Source organism: Pleurodeles waltl, chromosome 3_1 (assembly GCF_031143425.1).
Source record: "Pleurodeles waltl isolate 20211129_DDA chromosome 3_1, aPleWal1.hap1.20221129, whole genome shotgun sequence".
Classification (NCBI taxonomy): Eukaryota; Metazoa; Chordata; class Amphibia; order Caudata; family Salamandridae; genus Pleurodeles; species Pleurodeles waltl.
The window spans coordinates 673,645,785-673,663,960 of NC_090440.1; the positions used below are offsets into that span (position 1 = coordinate 673,645,785).

General features: G+C 45.8%; 1 protein-coding gene across 7 annotated transcripts in view; it reads left to right on the forward strand.

The window, feature by feature from the left end:
* SYT7 (synaptotagmin 7) overlaps positions 1–18,176 on the forward strand; it is a 614,604-nt gene that overhangs the window by 478,373 nt on the left and 118,055 nt on the right. For all 7 annotated transcript variants that reach the window (XM_069223238.1, XM_069223240.1, XM_069223239.1 and 4 more), the window contains one exon: positions 4,187–4,319. In XM_069223238.1, the coding sequence (XP_069079339.1) occupies positions 4,187–4,319 (133 nt within the window). The remainder of the gene's footprint in view (positions 1–4,186; positions 4,320–18,176) is intronic.

Below are 18,176 nucleotides of genomic sequence, written 5' to 3' on the forward strand. Positions count from 1 at the left end.
CGGCACTCCATTCCACGCCACACTCCTCCACTCCACCCCACTCTATACCACTGTATTCTAGGTCACTCTACTCCACACCAATCCACTCTACACCACTGTACGCCACTCTATGCCACTCTAATCCAGTCTATGCCACTCTATGCCGCTCTTCTCCACTCTATGCCACTCTACGTCACACCACTCTATTCTATGCCCCTCCATGACTCTCAATGACACTCCCCTCTGTGCCACTCTGTGCCACTCTACACTGCAGCACTCTACTCTACACCACTTCACACAACTCAACTCTATGCCACTCTTCTCTATGCCAGTCTTTTCTATGCCACTCTAAGTTACTCTACACTACACCACTCTATGTCACACCACTCTACTGCATACCACTCGACTCCACTCCACTCTATGCCACTCTGCTCAGCGCCACTCTACTCAACTCTGCACTGGTTTGTGCCACACCACTCTAACCTATGCCACTCCACTCTATGCCACTCCACTCTATACCACTCAACGCCACTCTACGGTATGCCATTCTACTCTAGTCTACATAACTCCACTCCACACAATGCCACTCTGTGGCACTCTACTGTATGCCACTCTGTGCCACTCTACAACACCCTACTCTAGCCACTCTACACCACTCCACTCGGTGCCACTGTATTCTGTGCCATTTTACTCAACACCACTCTTCTCTATACCACTCTAATCTACCCCACTTCACTCTGTCACTCTACATCCCTTTACACTGTGCCACGCTACCCTACTCTGTGCCACTCCACTGTACGCCCTCCATTCTACGCTATCCCACTAACCTCCACGCTACTCTACTCCGTGCTACTCTACACCACTCTACTCCACACCACTCTACTGCAAATAATGCCACTCTTTGCCACTCCACTCTACACCACTCTACTCTGTACCACTCTAAACCAATCAACTCTGCCGCCACTCTACTCTACACCACTTGGCCCTATACCACTATACTTTACTCCATGCCAGTCTACACTAATCTATGCCACTCTACTCTATGCCACTGCACTCCTCGCCACTCTACTCACCTCTATGCCACTAGCTTTTAGCTATGCTAACAACATCCATGCTGCTGTACAACATGGCTAAAAACACTGGCAACGCCAATAGCTCTCACAGAGGCGACACTTATTGGCTTTACCAGTCCTAGTTTTATCTTTAGAATAATGCAAAAACCTTGGAGGTTTCACTCCCCCTGCTGGTGTTTACAGCTCTTCACAAAAGATATCCCCTTTTCAACATCCAAGCCTTGTTGACCATGGAACACGGCGCAGGGGCGCGGTTTTTATTGTTTAAATATTCTGGGCACTAAAACAAGGAACGCGTGAAATTATTATTTCAGAGTGAACCGTGTCTTAAAAAGATGAGTGCTAGTCACCGGCTGCTGAGCTCGGGTTTCAGGGCCGGGACAGGAGGCTTGTATCTCGAATATACGGATGACTACAGCGCCCGTGTCCTCAAACACCAAGGGGTGTCACACAGAAGCAGTCACTTTCATGTCGAACACGAATGACTACGTGACGCCACGTCATTGGAACAACACCTTTCCCGCCCTGGGCGTCCTGAGTCTTTGTTTAGTTCTGTGGAACTAATTGGAGCAACACGCCGTAAAAGAGTGAAATATGAAGGGAAAGCCAAGGACCGGAAACGTCATGCCCTGTGACAAAGAACCATCTGCTCCCCTTGTCATGACATGTAGGGTTGGCAGATTGCTCCCCGCATGCCCACCACCAATTATCCAGCCCTCTGCTTTTCTTTTACGAATTGTTACTGACGGTGTATTAATCCCCTTGTTTTCATCGAAAAAAATAAACACTACAGTACTCGGAGCCCCCGCTCTGCGAAATGAAAACATTGGACTGGAAATATGGAGGCATAGTTACAAGAAAGTGGCGAATCAGCTCTGATGAGCCACTTATCTTGCATCGCCACGCGCCCCCCAACGTCCCCATGGTCTCACTGTATTTACTGGCGCACGTTAGTACAATAGCATCATAATTTATGATTCTACTGTAGTGCTTTGCTAAATTAGCGCCATAAATTATGGTGCTAGTCTAACAAAGCACAGGGAGGCCCATAGATTATTATGGGAACTTTAATGCTTGCTTTGAGCAGGCGTTAAAAATGATGGAAAAAATGGTGCAGTGAAATTTTGTGTATTTCACTGCACCATTTTTTTGGGCCTCCCTGCTTGGGAACGTCCCCCTTACATTCATAATTCCTGGCATAGGTATAATGTGGCACAAGGGGTTACAAAGTGGTGCAATGTATGCACTGCACCACTTTGTAATTATGGCGCACAGTGGGGCCGTCCTTAACGCCTCCTTATCGATAAAATAAATATGACGCTAGGTCAGCGCAATGCAGTGCAAGGGACTTGTAGATATGCCCCATGGTGTTTGACGTGAATGGACGAATCTGGCATCCACAAATGAGACAGACTCCTTCTATTTGTCTTCCACAGGAGCACAACCTGCTCAAATATCTCCCAGGTTCTGCTTTGAATCTGTGAGCCTCTGTGCCTGACAGAGCAATCCACACCTGAGAAGCGCCAGTTGTGAAGGTTTGAATAGAGCCGTCTAGAATGACAAACATGCAGACATGGGGCAGATACATTACTGCAAGTGGCTCCGTGTCATGGTGGAGCCCTCAGACAGTCATTATTTGTTAACCCACAGTACGTTGTGTTCTGAGATTTGTGTGTACCCGTTTACCATTCTAAAATGGGCTGGGAATTACACACGACACCACGCTGCACACTTACCCTGGTTGCAAATTTGAATTACTGATGCCATCAGCATTCCTGCCACTCAGAACTAGTGCCTTCTGTGAGTTGTGTAAGATGTGTATTTTAGAAGGGAGTAGCTTGGTCAGTAAATTTGGGGGGCTCTGAGCTTTAGATTTTCCAACAATCACACTGGCATATAATGTTACAATACGATATGCGACAAGCAGGGTGCACGAGAGGGGCCTAAGAGGAAGTGGAAGGGAGGAGTGTGGCAAAGGACTGAAACAAAACCTAATATTTTGTAAATAACTAACATTTCTTAGGACTTCCAAAACAGAGAGATGGAGAGAGTGTGTGTATTTTTGTATGTGTGTATGTAAAAATGTGTGGTGAAATCCAACAGACACCTCACCATACCCGAGTGAAAGCCCCTACACCCAACTGTTTATCAGAAAATACATTTTTAGGGTGGTGCAACACCCCAAAAACCGCCCTGAAGCTACGCCCCTGGCTTCCAAAGAGAATGGGCAAGCGCAGCCTTATTATTTTTTCATCTTGGCTCTCATGACACAGTTAAAGCACATCTAGGTATTACACACTTTTATAAACTCCTGAAATTTGAATGTGTGTTGCAGTGAGAAGTGACCCTTCAGGGGTTGGAGCTAACAGCATGAATTTCAATTGACAGCTGTGAGTGCTTCCTTGCGCCCAACTTTGAAGGTTAGAAGTCCATGCAATTTAACGTGATTCAAGCATTTTTATTCTGAACATCAGTAATCTTTAAATAGATTTAAATAGCCTTCGATTACCCAGAAAATTATTTGGCTGCGTTTGGTTTGTCTTAAAAATTTGTAATCCTTAAATCAGAATTGTTTATTAAATTTCATTGCGTATCGAGCCCACTCCTGCTTTTCTTTAGGAAAAGATACTGTTCATTAGTAACTGATGTGCTTCAGATCCACACCGAAAAAGGAAACGGTCCCACTGTATTTTCTCAGTCATACTTCCAAAAAGCCCATGTTTTATTCAAACAAAGATAAGGTTTGTGAAATTCCACCTATCTGCAGAAAGGTGTGAGGGGCCAGTCTGAAATCCGTGTAGATTTGTGACAAGTAAATGGTGTCAGCTTGTCAGAGTCTTCCAACCTAGAATGTTTTACATATAAATTTGCATAAATCACATGAGCCCACCAGCTTTCTTTTATGTCTATAAAACTTCCTGCGCAAGCAATAACTTTATATGAAACAACTCAAGTCCCAGCGTTGATTGAACACTTGGCTGTTGACAAATGGAGTTTTTTGTTTATTATTTATCACAGAAAGCTCATTGGCTAAAGGTTGCTTGTCTGGAGTGTGTGGCACCTACGGGCTTCTGTACCCTAATAGGACAGTTGATCGTCGCACCATTACTGACTGTTTCCTTTCCTTCCTCCAGGTTACCTAGCAGTGGGAAAATGAACACAACAGGTGTCTCAGGGCAGGGGCAGCAGGAGGATTCAGACCGGAAGCCAGATGCCCGCTCATCAGTGTCAGATCTGGTGAACTCTCTCACCAGCGAGATGCTCATGGTAAGTAAAAGATACATTCAGAAGATGGATGCACAATTAAGAAAGATCTCCACTAAGCTTTGCACCATGAAGCTGAAGTGGCAACAAAAGAATGGACAAAAAAACGACTTGTCCCCAACAATAAACACAGCACCTACATAGAGTCCACCCACACAATAAGATCACTCACTTAATTTCAGTAAACTACCGTGCACATGGGTCAAGTAACAGAAAATAGCACAATTACACATACTGTGCTTCCAGTTGACAAGACTTGAGCATAGTGTCGGCAGTAGAGACGCTTGCACAACTTGGGTCCACAAGTACAAAGCATTTTTGAGGTCACAAATAGCCCAATTTGTAAAACAGGACCGTTTGCAACTGTAAAAATGCTTTTTAAATGTACAAACACCAAATTGCGAGCCTGTAACTTGTTAAGGAATTGTAGTTTGGGTTTGTGACCAAAATACCTATTCGGGTTTTGGAAGGGGCGTATGTGGGACATCAAATTCCAAATTGTAGTGATATGTGTTCATGTTTTGCGATCGAAATGCCAACAGCTCAAAGCAGGTGGTAACCCGTTTGTAAACAGGAAGGGGTATCTATGGGAACCTTTCCCCTTTGTGAATGTTAAAAAATAGAATTTACACTTTTAATTATTTTTTTTGTTTGTTTAAACATATTCCATTTTCCTTTAAGGAAAACTGGTTGCATTTAAAGAAAAACTCCTTTATTTAAAAGCAATCGCTAACATGGTAGTTTGCTGATCTCAGCAGGCCTCCACCCCTGTGATGGCTGTAATTCCTAGTGGGTCACAATTTTCAAACTCCCTCATTCATATTCATGAAGTAGGTCGAATTGCGACACACTACAAATTGGTAACTTGCAAAATGACCTATTAGTACATATGTTGCTTCACAAATTACCACACTGTTCGCAAAAATACTAGTCGCAAGTTGCATGTACATCTAGCCCCTGGTAACTCCCAAAAAACAAGCACATAACATGCTAACATTGCAGACTTTGGGCCAGATTACGATGCTGGCAGTCCAAAGACTTCCAGCCTCACTGTGGCGGTCGGACTGCCGCGGCTATGGCAGTCTGACCACCACATTACAAGATTGGCGGGCAGACCCGCCAACCTACTGCCGTGTCCGCCAGGATCTCAGATCTCAATGGGCTGATGACAGAGCAGGTTATAATCAGCCAGGGCAGCACTGAACTCAGCGCCGCCCTGCTGATTACAACCTTGTTCTCCGCCAGCCTTTTCATGGCTGCACCACTGCCATAAAAAGGCTGGTGGAGAACAGGTGCAAGGGGCCACAGGTGGGCCACCTGCACTGCTCATACCTATGGCATGGGCACTGCAGGGGTCCCTCTGCCCAGCCCCCTCGAAATGCGCTCATTTCAAGGATGCTGGTGCCCCCTGCGTGCGGCAGCATCACCGCCGGCTCTATTATGAGCTGACGACAATGCTGCTTCATCTTTCCCACTGGGCTGACCGGCGGAAACCTTCAGCCCAGTGGGAAAGTCATAATGGGGCGACAGGGAGGTCGTCTGCATGACGACGACCACCCTGTCAGGAGTTTGACAGACGGGTGTTTCCATTCGCCAAACTCCTAATCAGCCCATATATTTTAAATGAAAGATGAGTGATACTAAACAGAACACTTGGAGTAGCAGTGTGCTCTCACATAATTTCCAGGTGCTGCAGCTAAGCGAATTTCCAGTCAATAAGATTAGATGCATGAAGCATTCAGAAACGTGAATAGTTGACAAGTAAATTCTAGGAAAAACTCACAGCGCGTTCAAGGATCACTATGCCCCACAGAGCAATAACAATGCTGCAGTCCACGCCCAAAAGCTGCAGTACTCAACATCCATCAAGAACAGCCTAGGATGACATTAAACATAACCTACTACTGCTGCTATAGAGACCACAGTGAAAACCAACTCAAAGGTTGACTTGAGGCAAAACCTAACACAACAAAGCTTTGGTGTATGTCAGCTGAGAAGAAACAAAGGTAGCAAAAGCTGGAAGTTTTAACATTGGTACAAAAACAGTCAGTAAGTGGTCATATTTTACTTGTGGTATTTGTTAAGCACAAAGTTGGTCCAAGGGGTTAGTGGAGCACTGTAATTAGTAAGGTGGATACTGAGAAGTGTGTCAAAGTAGCACTTTAACTAAGATTTGGTTACACAGGTCCTAGAATCATGCTGAAATCCGCATCAGTTTACAAGCAAACTACTGAGCTTTGTAAAGAGTTCCAGACGTGGCACAAGGTTTCCATAATAAGATTTAAATTTTACATTTTTGACGAACTAGGGTCCATGGTATAAGCGGGTATCTTCTGAAGGGAATCCTTTGTTGGTGGAAGGAGCAATAATAACTGCCAGAAAAAGAATATGCTCAGATTCGTCCAGAACTGAAGCAGAAAGGGGACACTAACTGGTGTAGAGCAATAATCCCACAGTGTGGAGTGCATCAAGAAATCACTGTTTTCAAGCTTTTTCCGTGTGGGATCTCTGGAATTATAGTACCAGTGGGAGAACTTTTTTGGCGTCACCTAAAATCTACCTGTGTAGAAATTTTACTCGCGGAACAGATCAACCATTTTTTTGCATGAATCTGATTCGCTAGACAGCTTTCACGCATTTTAAAAAGTTCTTTTTATTAAGCATAATAAAACCAAGACAAAAAAACAAATCCAACGTACGCACCACCTTGAGTGTTGCAGTGTGTGTCGATACAGAATGACAGTTTGAGGTGCTAGACGGTAAGTTGTATGGTAGCAAGCAGATCCTGTTCCTCCCATCAGTGGCCATGGATCCCCTCCTTCCTCTTCTCAAGAGCCTGATCTGGCCCCCTCATGTCATACTCTCCAGAAGTACAACATAGATTAGGGTCACAGGACAAACCCTTACACTCTTCCAAATCTTCCTGCCACTGCCCCCATATTTTTACGTGTTTCTGAGGCCAGCCCGTCACCCAGTGTATGGGTTCTTATGCCTGCCTACACCACTCCATGTTGGATGTTTACTCCAGCACAGTAGGCATGTCTGTACTCCCCCACCAACATACTATATCCCGTCTTGCCACTGCCAGGGCCGTTTTGCAAAGGCCCAGTGTATATTTATCAAGGGTCACCTGTCCCCAAATGCCCAGTATCACTATTTCAGGGGTGAGCATGAAGACATCATCCACCACCCACAGGAGTCGTCTCCGCACTCCAGTCCAAATCCTCAATAATCAAGGGCACTCACACAGTGTATTCTAAAGAGTACCCTGCTGACCACCTCCCCCCAACAACAGTTGGAGCCAGCCACTCCCATCACATACAGACATGTTTTTGTGTAGTAGGCCCTATCAAGTATCTTCAACTGGACCAGCCGGAACCCCAACCGTATGGCCATCTTCCTGGGGTACTGACATTCTGCACCCTCTTCTTCCGCTTCCAACCTACCTACGTCAGCTTCTCATTTCTCTCTGAGTCGGTAGTGAGGGTTTACACCTAGAGTGTGGAATATATCTGGGATATGGCATGTTTGTGCAGAGGGGCAGAAAGTACAGTATATTCCTGAGAGCTCTCCGCTAAACCCTGGACATCTATGACAGTTCTGTGTAAGATTGCCCTTACCTGCATAAGATTTCAAGCTTTTCATGAAAGTTCACCCCAAACACCCCAGGGAACTGACCCAGAACATTTTGGACTGGCATGCACTATTGAAATCATACAAAAGCAAAAAAATTAAGAAAAGAAACATGTACTGTCATTTAGAAAGTCCTCAAGGCTGGTATTACAGTCTGTGTAGATTTTGTTGTATTTTTTACATCTGATGTGGTTTGTTGCTGGCAGCAAGTGCAGAACTGAGAGGACATGAGTGATACAGACTCCTTCTTTATTGCTGATGACCGGGCATGGGTGAGAGTACTGGTATGACATTACAAAGGGTTTTTCTTCCATCCAAGTTGTATGAATAGTCATGCAGCTATGGGGGAGGAGACTGGGGGAACTTGATCAGTGGTTTGAAAGATGAGTTTATTTTCCATATAAAACTCAGATGATACAAAACTCTATGTGCTTTTCCTGGTGATGTGGCACTTAGTTGCAAAGTCAGAGTTAGTTTAGAATCCTAGTGGCTTTTCACATTGCATCAGTGTAGAGGTGAAACCCCCAAGGTTCATCTAGGATTGCATTTTTGGTTTACTCTCGTTCAGAGGAGAACATATTCAATGTTGCTTGGTTTGATTTAATTTATGTGGCAGGTACCGCTTTTAAGTGACGAAAAGGCAAGTCCCATGCTCTGTGAAACTACTTAAATAAATAAACATCCTTCACTGGATGAGACTGAGGCAGGATTTACGGTGGGGGTGTGGAATGTCGAGTGCAGGCGTCTCATCCGTGTATTGAGGATTTAAAAAAATTGAAAAAAAATATTTGAAATGATTCTAAATAGATGAAAAATAATTGTGGGGGACATTCTGTCAGATTTCGTCTGGTCACACCTACCATGAAGATGGTGGCCATTTCAAAGTTCATTCAAGTTTCAAGTCAACAACATCCATTCCCTTCCGTGGCGACCAAGATCGATGCTTAACCCCCTTCTAAACCCTTCTAAAGTTTATCATACATCACTGGCTGATTCAACCTCGTCAATCTGTTTTAGCATCACATTGCGAAGTGTACCTCGACCACTTTAACTCCTGTGATCACTCTGCATGTAGTAGTGACTGACTCAGCTTTCATACCTCTTGTTTGGGCGACCCTTAAGATTTGACTATGAACATTAACCTTCTGCTGACCATCCTGCAACCTGATTAACCTACTACAGCTTTAGCAGCATTTCAGATGTAGCAATATATTGGAAATCATCCTGGATTTCCAACATGCCATCTCCCTCTAAAACCCAGGCAGTCAGCCAAATCCTGCCTCCTATCGTGTTATTTCCATTGTCTTCTTCCAGGTACAGAAGGAAAATGCATCACTAGGTTAGATGGTGCTTGATGGGCACAAAAGATATCTGCCTAGGTTCGCAGATGGATCACTAGACTAAGCGGTCAGCAGCTACAACTAGTGACCCCAGGGGCTGTCGAAGGTCACATATGATGACAGTCATGTCTATGACTCCAGGTACCTCCCGATGCAAGCAAAGGTAAAGTAGGAAGAGAGAAAGACCTGTCCCAGGAACATAGCAGATGTCAGGAGCAATGCTGAAGCCAAGTATGGGTGGATCTTGAGTGACAGCGGGGCATATGACATGGGAGTGGACATCTGCCAGAGCCTGTGGCTTCCGCTTCTTCCTCCCAAGCTCAAGAAATCATCCAGGTTGTAGACACGGATCTTCCCACCTACGCCTGTTCCTCAGTTCCCAGTTCCGTTCTTTGCTATTTGCAGTGATATAAAAAATGGCATTTATGTGGGACTGATAAAAATAGACACCCAGCCCTCTGCTCATCAATATTCAATTAGACGAGTCACAGAGAGGGTGCAGGCTGCCAGTCATGTGCACGGAGGCGGTGTGCACTTGTCTGGCATAGCGTGAGCTACTAGTGGGGGTTGAGGTGGATTTGAACCGCCAGCTGCAGCAACGCAGTGCACTGCCCAGTCAGCTTCTGCATCTGAGAGAATAAAGGACATCAAATGTTGGTGCAGAGGAAAACACACCAGGGGTGTGGAAGGCTTCGTCCCTGTTGGCCCACGAAGGGTGACAAGTTACGGGACCAAAAGGCCCATCCATGGTACACAGGGGAAGACTGACCGAGGGTCCTTGAGAGGTTTCTCAGAGAACTAGATCTGGGAGAAAGAAGAGGATAGACAGGGTGTTTATGGGGCAGCTCAAAGCTGAGATGATGCCTTAAGCAGGTGGCACAGGGCCCCAAACGTAGATGGTGGGGAAAGAAAATGTATTAAAGACACAGAGATCCCATCCTTAGAGGTCGAAACATGCCTCTTTGGGGAAGGGCTTAGCAAAGGACAGAGAGAGACTAGTAAACATATCCTACCCTACTGTGACCCGAGGACAACAGGATAGGGTAGCTGAGGAAAACAGGAGAGAACATTTTCATCTCCAGCTCAGTTTATTGACAGGTGCCTGATTTCTCAAGAAGGTCAGATGATAGTAAGCAGGGCCATACTTATGACTTAGGGCTGCAGTGTAAGCCACCACCTCACTCATATCACTTCACTGGCGCCATAGCATTAACGTAAAATAGTTTGATGGACGTGACTAAAGGGTGCTTAGGAAGTGAGAGACCCACGCAAATCTGCAAGCGCAACCCATAACCCACTCTCATCAGATTCTGTGCACCAGGGTCTTGCCACTTTAAACTCAGTACGTTTGTTTTACTCGTTGTAAAACACCCCTTGTTAAAATGTGGGAACCAAACCTACTCCTTTTTCTTTCAAAATGTAGTCATAATGAGGTTTTATAATGACAGTTACCTCTTAATCTGAGGGAAAGGTGCATGTGCTTTATCATGGGTAAAACACATTTTAAATGTTTTTTTCGCAATTACGGTTGTGATCAACAAGCATGGACAACGTCAATGGGTATGGAATTAGCTGCTAGCCTATAGGCTTTGTCAATGATTTCTCTATTAAGGTTCTGTTAGACTTTATTTGTAAGGAGCTGCCAGGCCCGTACTAATTTATAGAAAATAAATACTGGTTAAAGGGAAAAAAAACATTTTTGGTCTCACAAACCACACTTCGCAATAGAAGACCCCTATTTTGGGTAACTGTTCTATTTCTGAAAAGAGAAGAATGTTGTCACACACAGAGAAGTTAGCCAATGGCTGACGTGGCCTGACCATTTACCAAATGCTGCACGCTGCAGTGGAAAGATAAAAAATGTGAATGGCACAACAACAGACCTATGGATGAAGACGGCTAACTGAAAGTCCCAACAAATAATGTTTGCTTTTAGTAAAATAAAACAATCTTGGCTTAGCTAGCTTCACACCTAAAAAGATAACATAATTACAGGCCTTTGACTTCCCTGGATGCAAAATTGTTCTCATATCCTGTAGTACATTTTCTATGGTGTATCACAAACGAGTGCATTTGACATGAAGCATAATCACTGTTATTAACTTGATGAGTTCCATATATAAAGCATAGTAGCAGTGCATAGCTTCTTAAATACAACATTGCACAACTTAGTTTGTGTTTAATTACCAGGCATGTATGATTAAGTATTTATTGGTGCTTGTGTTGCCTTAGTTATTTACTGCTGCTTTGCCTTGAGCGGCGGATAGATAGGACTATGCGTTTTATATTAAAACATAAATTGGGCCAATGTAGACTAGACAGCAAAGTTTGCAGTCTGCCTGTTACTGCTAAAAAAGAAAAGATGAGGATGTGAGAGCACCTCTTATGACAGAGTTGCATCATTGTTTATACTAAATAGTCCCGCGTCTATTTTTAGGGCTTTGTCTACTTTGTATATTCAAGGGAGGGCAGCCTGGGTGTCCAGCTTTTTGGGTGGCATTATACAAATGGAATACATTTATTGCTCAGCAGGTCTTTAAATGGGCCGGGTCCCTCCAGGTCTCAGACTAGTAGTATTTTAGAACTGACATTGAAATGGGTCCCTATTGGGCCCTATATTCATGCCCTTAAGTTTAATGGGAACAACAATGACCGTTTTTGAACTATTAATGATATAAATGTTCAGATGGTCCAGGTCAGCAACTTAGTTTACATTTATTTTTCACGTTTTACTAAATGTTGTATTTTAGTAGACCATTAGATATTCCCACTGCTATATAGCGCATTATTTGAGGTGAATCGTCTCCAGGTGTTAACAAGGGTCACCAAAAGAGAGCTCTGGGGTTCAAGTTCAAGGGTCAGTGAGTCAAAAGGGTGTTCAGAATACCTGGACATCCAATTCCTGGCCTCTCATCAGTGTACACAGACAACCATTGACAAAGCCAAAAGTCCAGGCTGATTTTAGTTGTGTGTCAGTTATTGTGTTTTATATCTGGATGCAATAGGAGAAAGATCAGAGAGCCAACAAAATCCCGGTCGGGTGGCACACTACAGGAATCACAGAATTTTTTAGCCATATTTATGGCCTGGCTTGCTTCGCTCTTGCACCATGCAGTGTGGTGCAAGAGCGACGCAAATCTTAAGTGAGATTTATGAAGCCACACAAGGCCACCTTGTGTGGCCCTGAGTGGCTTCATAAATCTTGAGTTATATAGCACAGCACAAATCACTGCATTACATTACGCTGCGCCAGGGGGGCATTTCAATAGGTGTTGCATGGGCGTTCCCACGCAACATCTTTGGATTTTGAAACATTCCCAGATTTACAAGAACTTGTAATCCTGGGAATGTGCCAAAAAAAATTCCCTCCCCAGAGAGGCATAACGAGGAGAAATATCTTTATTTCTCCTCTTTTATCCCTCTAAGTGTGCTGCATTCTGCAGCACACATAGAAAGAGGATAAACCCTGAAGGTGGTCCTACCTACACAAAAACAATCCTGCATGCAGCGCAAGCACCCTTGCACTATGGTGCAAGGGTGCCTGCCTTGGGGCCAGGCTGCCAAAAGTGCCCCAGCGCAGGTGGAAAGGACAGGTATGCCCTGTATTGGATAAAAAAACATTCCTGCCCTTTCCGTGTGATGCAGGGAAGTGCAGCAAGGTGACTTGCTGTGTTGCCCTGCACCACAAAGGCCATAAATATGGGCTTTAGTTTCTGTGTTTAAGCCACGCCTTTAACTACATAGGCCACCCCCCTTTTAAGGAACCCCCCCTTTTTAATTTCCACTTAAAGCCCTGGACTCAGCCATGGTTCTGGAATCTGGGTCCTGTGGTCATTTTTGGGTCTTTCCCAAAGGACAGTCAGGACTTTGCCTTGATGGTGCTGCTCGTGTAACTGAGGCAAACATTGCGCAGGAGAAAGAACTGAAGAAATGTGGTGTCAATGAAGCACGTGTTCCTGTTCTACTATCCTGTCCTAACACAAGGGGGTTCATTTTGAGTTTGACGGACGGAAAAGGCCGTCTGCCAAACTCCCACGGTCAGGTTGCCTCCAGCACAGCCTCCTTTCAGCAGCCCCATTACGAGTTCCCCGCTGGGTCAGCGGATGGAAACAGTGTTTCTGCCTGCTGGCCCAGCGGGGAACAGCCTACAGCATTGAACTGGCGGCAATGTCGTGGTGCATAGGGTGCAGCAGCACCCATCACACAGTACACTGTCTGAATTGCGCAATACAGCTGGCCATGGGGGCCCTGCAGCCCGTCTCCACCAGCCCTTACATGGCAGTACTACCGCCATGTAAAAGCTGGCAGAGAGGGGGGGGGTCGTAATCCCTAAGGTGGCGCTGCATGCAGTGCTGCCCTGGCGGTCCAACCGTGACGAAACCGCCACTGTCCTAATGTGGCAGTCAGACCACCGCCAAAGCGCCCTGTCATAATGACCCCCATATCTTTTGTTTTTAGTGTTGACCGCACATTTACCAACAAAATGGCCAGCACCTGGAGATTCCCTTCATGATTACCGCAATATGGCACCTGTGGTGCCTGTGTTCAGCATTTTGAGTAACTTTCATTAATTTAGGACTCCAGAAACACCACACATGGCAGTCATATTTATAGGAAAACGATGAGGATACAGTTTACCTCCCAGATGTCAATTAAACCCTGGGGCCCTTGAGTGCTATCTCGTTTACACCTGTAATTTGACGGGCAATGAAGCCGCAGGGCTGTGCACGCCAGTGCTACATAAAACACTTTATGGTTAGTACGGCTTGGCCGTCAGTAATTTCGGGCTTCTTGGCAGGCCTTAGACAATCCATGGGTGTCCTCTAGTGGCAATTTGAGGAAATGGAGCCTAACATACGTAAATAATTGCTAAAATACGGGCATAGATAAACAACCGATGCCCAGAGCGTCTGATTTGAATAGTTCACCCATAGATCTTTTTCTTCTTGTAATCTCGCATTCAGAGCAATAAAAACAAGGCAAATGAGAAAACGAGTACCTAATGAACTATTAACATCTGACATGGCCGATAGTAATGACTTTTCCTTACTGACTTCCAAAGAAAGAGAGGTTGTGATTTTGAGATGAGGTGGGAGCGAAATTTGCAGAAATACAGTAAAAGGGATTACGGTATTCATGCACGTGACCGGGTAGGTTGTGCTCATATAAAAGTGGCATGTAGAGGATGGAAAGTAAAGAGAGCGGCACTCAAGCAAAAAAGGAGAGGCACCAATCTAAAGTTTTTATTCAAGGTCAGGTTTTTTCATACAGAGTTTTAGGAGCATAGAGTAAACTTTTGAGAAAACATGCACTCTGAGGATGCACAACTGTAGAAAGAAACAATATTGTTTATTGTGACTAGAGCCATGTTTGCAGAAATGCTGTGTATTGAGGGCAGCCTGAGAAAGTTCTGTGACTTGTGCAAGTGGCCTAGTTCATGATCGCAGTTACAAGGTGCTCAGGTCAGGATGTCAGGAAAGATTACACACACAATGTGTGAATACATCAGTGGCGGCGGCAACTTTAGGAGGGAGGGGGGCGGGCGGGACACACACACACACACACACACACACACACTCATTCTTTCACACACAGACACGCACGCACATCCATTAACAACACTTATAACACTCAAACATGCACGCGCGCACCAAACATTCTATTTAAAACATCACACACACACTTACCTTCAGCCTCCAGGTCCCAGGAGGGTTGGGACTGCTGCCTTCCCTCATTGGCTGACCTGAGGGAAGGCAGCAGTCCCAGCCTCGTCACAGAGTGGGATGGAATCAGTGAGACTGCTGACCCCACCCCACTCTGTGACGAAGTGTCACTGATTGACACTCGCTCTGGGCACTTCAGGGCTTAAACTGAAGCGCCCAGGGAGAGTGTCAATTGGTGACGCTTTCCTTGTCACCCAGGGGAGGGCCTTGAGGCACCTTTGCTGAGCCGAGGAGGTCACGCCTATAGGAGCTGTGACCTCCTCAGCCCAGCAAAGTTCAGCTCAGGTAGCCAGGAGTGTGCGCAAATCGCGCATGTCTGCGCCTGGCTGCCTGAGCTGAACATGGAGAGTAGAGTGTCTGTCAGGCTGACCTTTGTTCAGCCTGACAGACACTCTTCATGAGGGGCAAAAAGTGGGTGAGGCATGGCCCCTCCGCCCTAGAGGACGGGCCGCCACTGGAGTACATTATGAGCAACATCCTTGCCTTTGAACAATAAAGGACAGGAGTAAGCCCAAACCTCCTTCCTCCTCGGAGTTTTTAAATGTTTAGACGTCCAAAGCACAATACTTGAATAACATATCTGAACCTCTTATAACTCACCCACTATTTCTCAAATTGGCAAATTACATTCAGCAACCTACCAATCATATATTATAAAGGGCACAGAGTACACCGATACTAACCCAACCACTTCGCAGCATCCTCATGGGTATGAATATCCAGAAAAACCTCTCAGCTACCAATCTGCCAGACTCAGCTACCAATCTGCCAGAGCTACCAATCTGCTCTGAGAGAGCATCAGGTCATTGGGATATCGCCAACTAGTGAGTGACACTTTGCAGAGTGCCATCACAGCTTGTGAGAAAGTGATCACAGTCAGCTAGTGGGTTGGACCAGGTGATCCAGGCCAATGAAAGGAACACCACAACCATCGTAAGGGATTCAATGATGGGCAGGCGATGGGGGAAGAATACAGCTCATAAAGGAACATCATGGCCAGCCATTGCACCCCTAAAGATGGACATCACATCCAGAAAGAGGGGCATCACAGCCAGTTCTTTCAGCATTTACATACTTCATTCCTGATGCTTGGTCATTGCCCTTGCCTGGACAGAGGCGCAGTAGAACATACTGAGCAGGAACCAACCCTAAAAAATAGAATCTGAATAGCTGTAACTACCAGCTAATTCTACAGGTTTCTGATGAACCTGTTTGAGGAATTGGGCATTTCCCTCATTTTGCAGCATTCCCCCTGTTCCTTCACGTGCAGCGGGCGATAAGTGTGTGGCACAAGCCGACCCCGTTGCACTAGAATAAGCTGTGCCTTTGAAACAATGGGGGGGTCTTCGGAATAGGGCCCCTCTCTAGGTGTTTTCTTTCCTTCATCCCAGTCTGTTCTTTTCCTCAGTTCTCTCAGCTAGGAACTGGGGGGAGCAGGGCTGGTGGCAAATATGGCTCACTGTAATTCTGGATAAAAGGGCACACAAGCAGACCACAGAGTTTACAAGCAGTTTCACTTTATTTAGGAAAAAAAGGTATTTAGTTCAAATACAGTAAATCTGACAAACTTGGAATTGCACAGCAAAATAATACATTTAAAAATTACATAAATATATTGGTCACTTTCCATTGTTGCATAATTTAGTTTACTGTAGTATACAAAAAATAGCCCCAAAAAGGGGTATGCCCAGACGTGGATCCCTTGTTCACTGTGCCACTGGGCCAGGCTGCACCCAACTGAAGAGCCCTAATCAGGGTGAAACCAGTCTTGGGTTACTTGTGGTCAGTGCTTAATTTGTAAATAAAAACGTGCTGGTGCTGAAAGCCCTCCTCTTAAACACGTGGCTGCTGCAATTAAATGTGGGAACAGGGAATACTGAGGCAGCGTAATTCTGAAGCCATCTCGGGCCTCTTCAATCCATTTAAAGCCACTCCCTGCCCCTTCAGCTCACTTTTACAGCTTTCTGCTTTCTCCCATTGTGACGCTTTTTCGTTTTCTCTTCCCCCGTCTTTCCCATAAGTGTTTTTTGCTCGCAGCAAATGCTTAGGGTAGAAGAATAAGCGCCCGCCCTCTATAATAAGTGGCGGTGCTCCGCACCGGAAACAACAAGCACAAATTAAGCACTGCTTGTGGTTCAGGGAGGACCTGGCCTGGCCGCTCATGCTGGACTGTTCGTATTGGAGTGGGGTTAAGGCTGATTTCCATATGAGCGGATTCAAACTAAGGCGGCATAGTGGTTAAAAGAACGATGGGTTGGAGGGCTACCTGGAGCAATTGCCAGTGGTTATTCGTATAACAAGCATTCTTCCCTCCACCCTTTGTGTGTTTTATTAAAGAATACAAGCATCTGTAACCTTGCTTTCCGATCCACTTTATTTTATAAATTCTTTGTAACTTCCCGGACGTACAATGACCTCTCCCCCACCCCATACCAATGGGAGAAATTATCATTTTTTCTTAGCCTCCCTTAGACTTAATACCATTTGTTGTTCACTTTCTAAATCAATATGGCACAATTTACACCAGTTTTGTCTGCAGCAATCCCCTCCCAACTACCTTGAACTATTAACTGTGCACTCAACCAACAGGTCTGCATTGCCACAGGTATTTTGTTCAGGTAGCTGTGAAGGTGGTCTTAAGACAGTATCCACAATGGCAAGTATTCAAGGCTTTATTTTCCAAGTATTTGTTCAAGCTAGAGTTTATGGGGGTCATTCGGATGCGGGAGCACCGCCAACAGGCTGGCGGTGCCCCGCAGGGCATTCTGACCGCGGCGGTTTGGCCGCGGTCAGACAAGGAAAACCGGCGGTCTCCCGCCGGTTTTCCGCTGCCCTGGGAATCCCCCATGGCGGCGCAGCTTGCTGCGCCGCCATGGGGGATTCCGACCCCCTCACCGCCATCCTGTTCCTGGCGGCTCCGACCGCCAGGAACAGGATGGCGGTGAGGGGTGTGGTGGGGCCCCTGGGGGCCCCTGCAGTGCCCATGCCAATGGCATGGGCACTGCAGGGGCCCCCGTAAGAGGGCCCCACTTTGTATTTCAGTGTCTGCTTTGCAGACACTGAAATACGCGACGGGTGCCACTGCACCCGTCGCACATACCCACTCCGCCGGCTCCATTCGGAGCCGGCTTCCTCGTGGGGAGGGGTTTCCCGCTGGGCTGGCG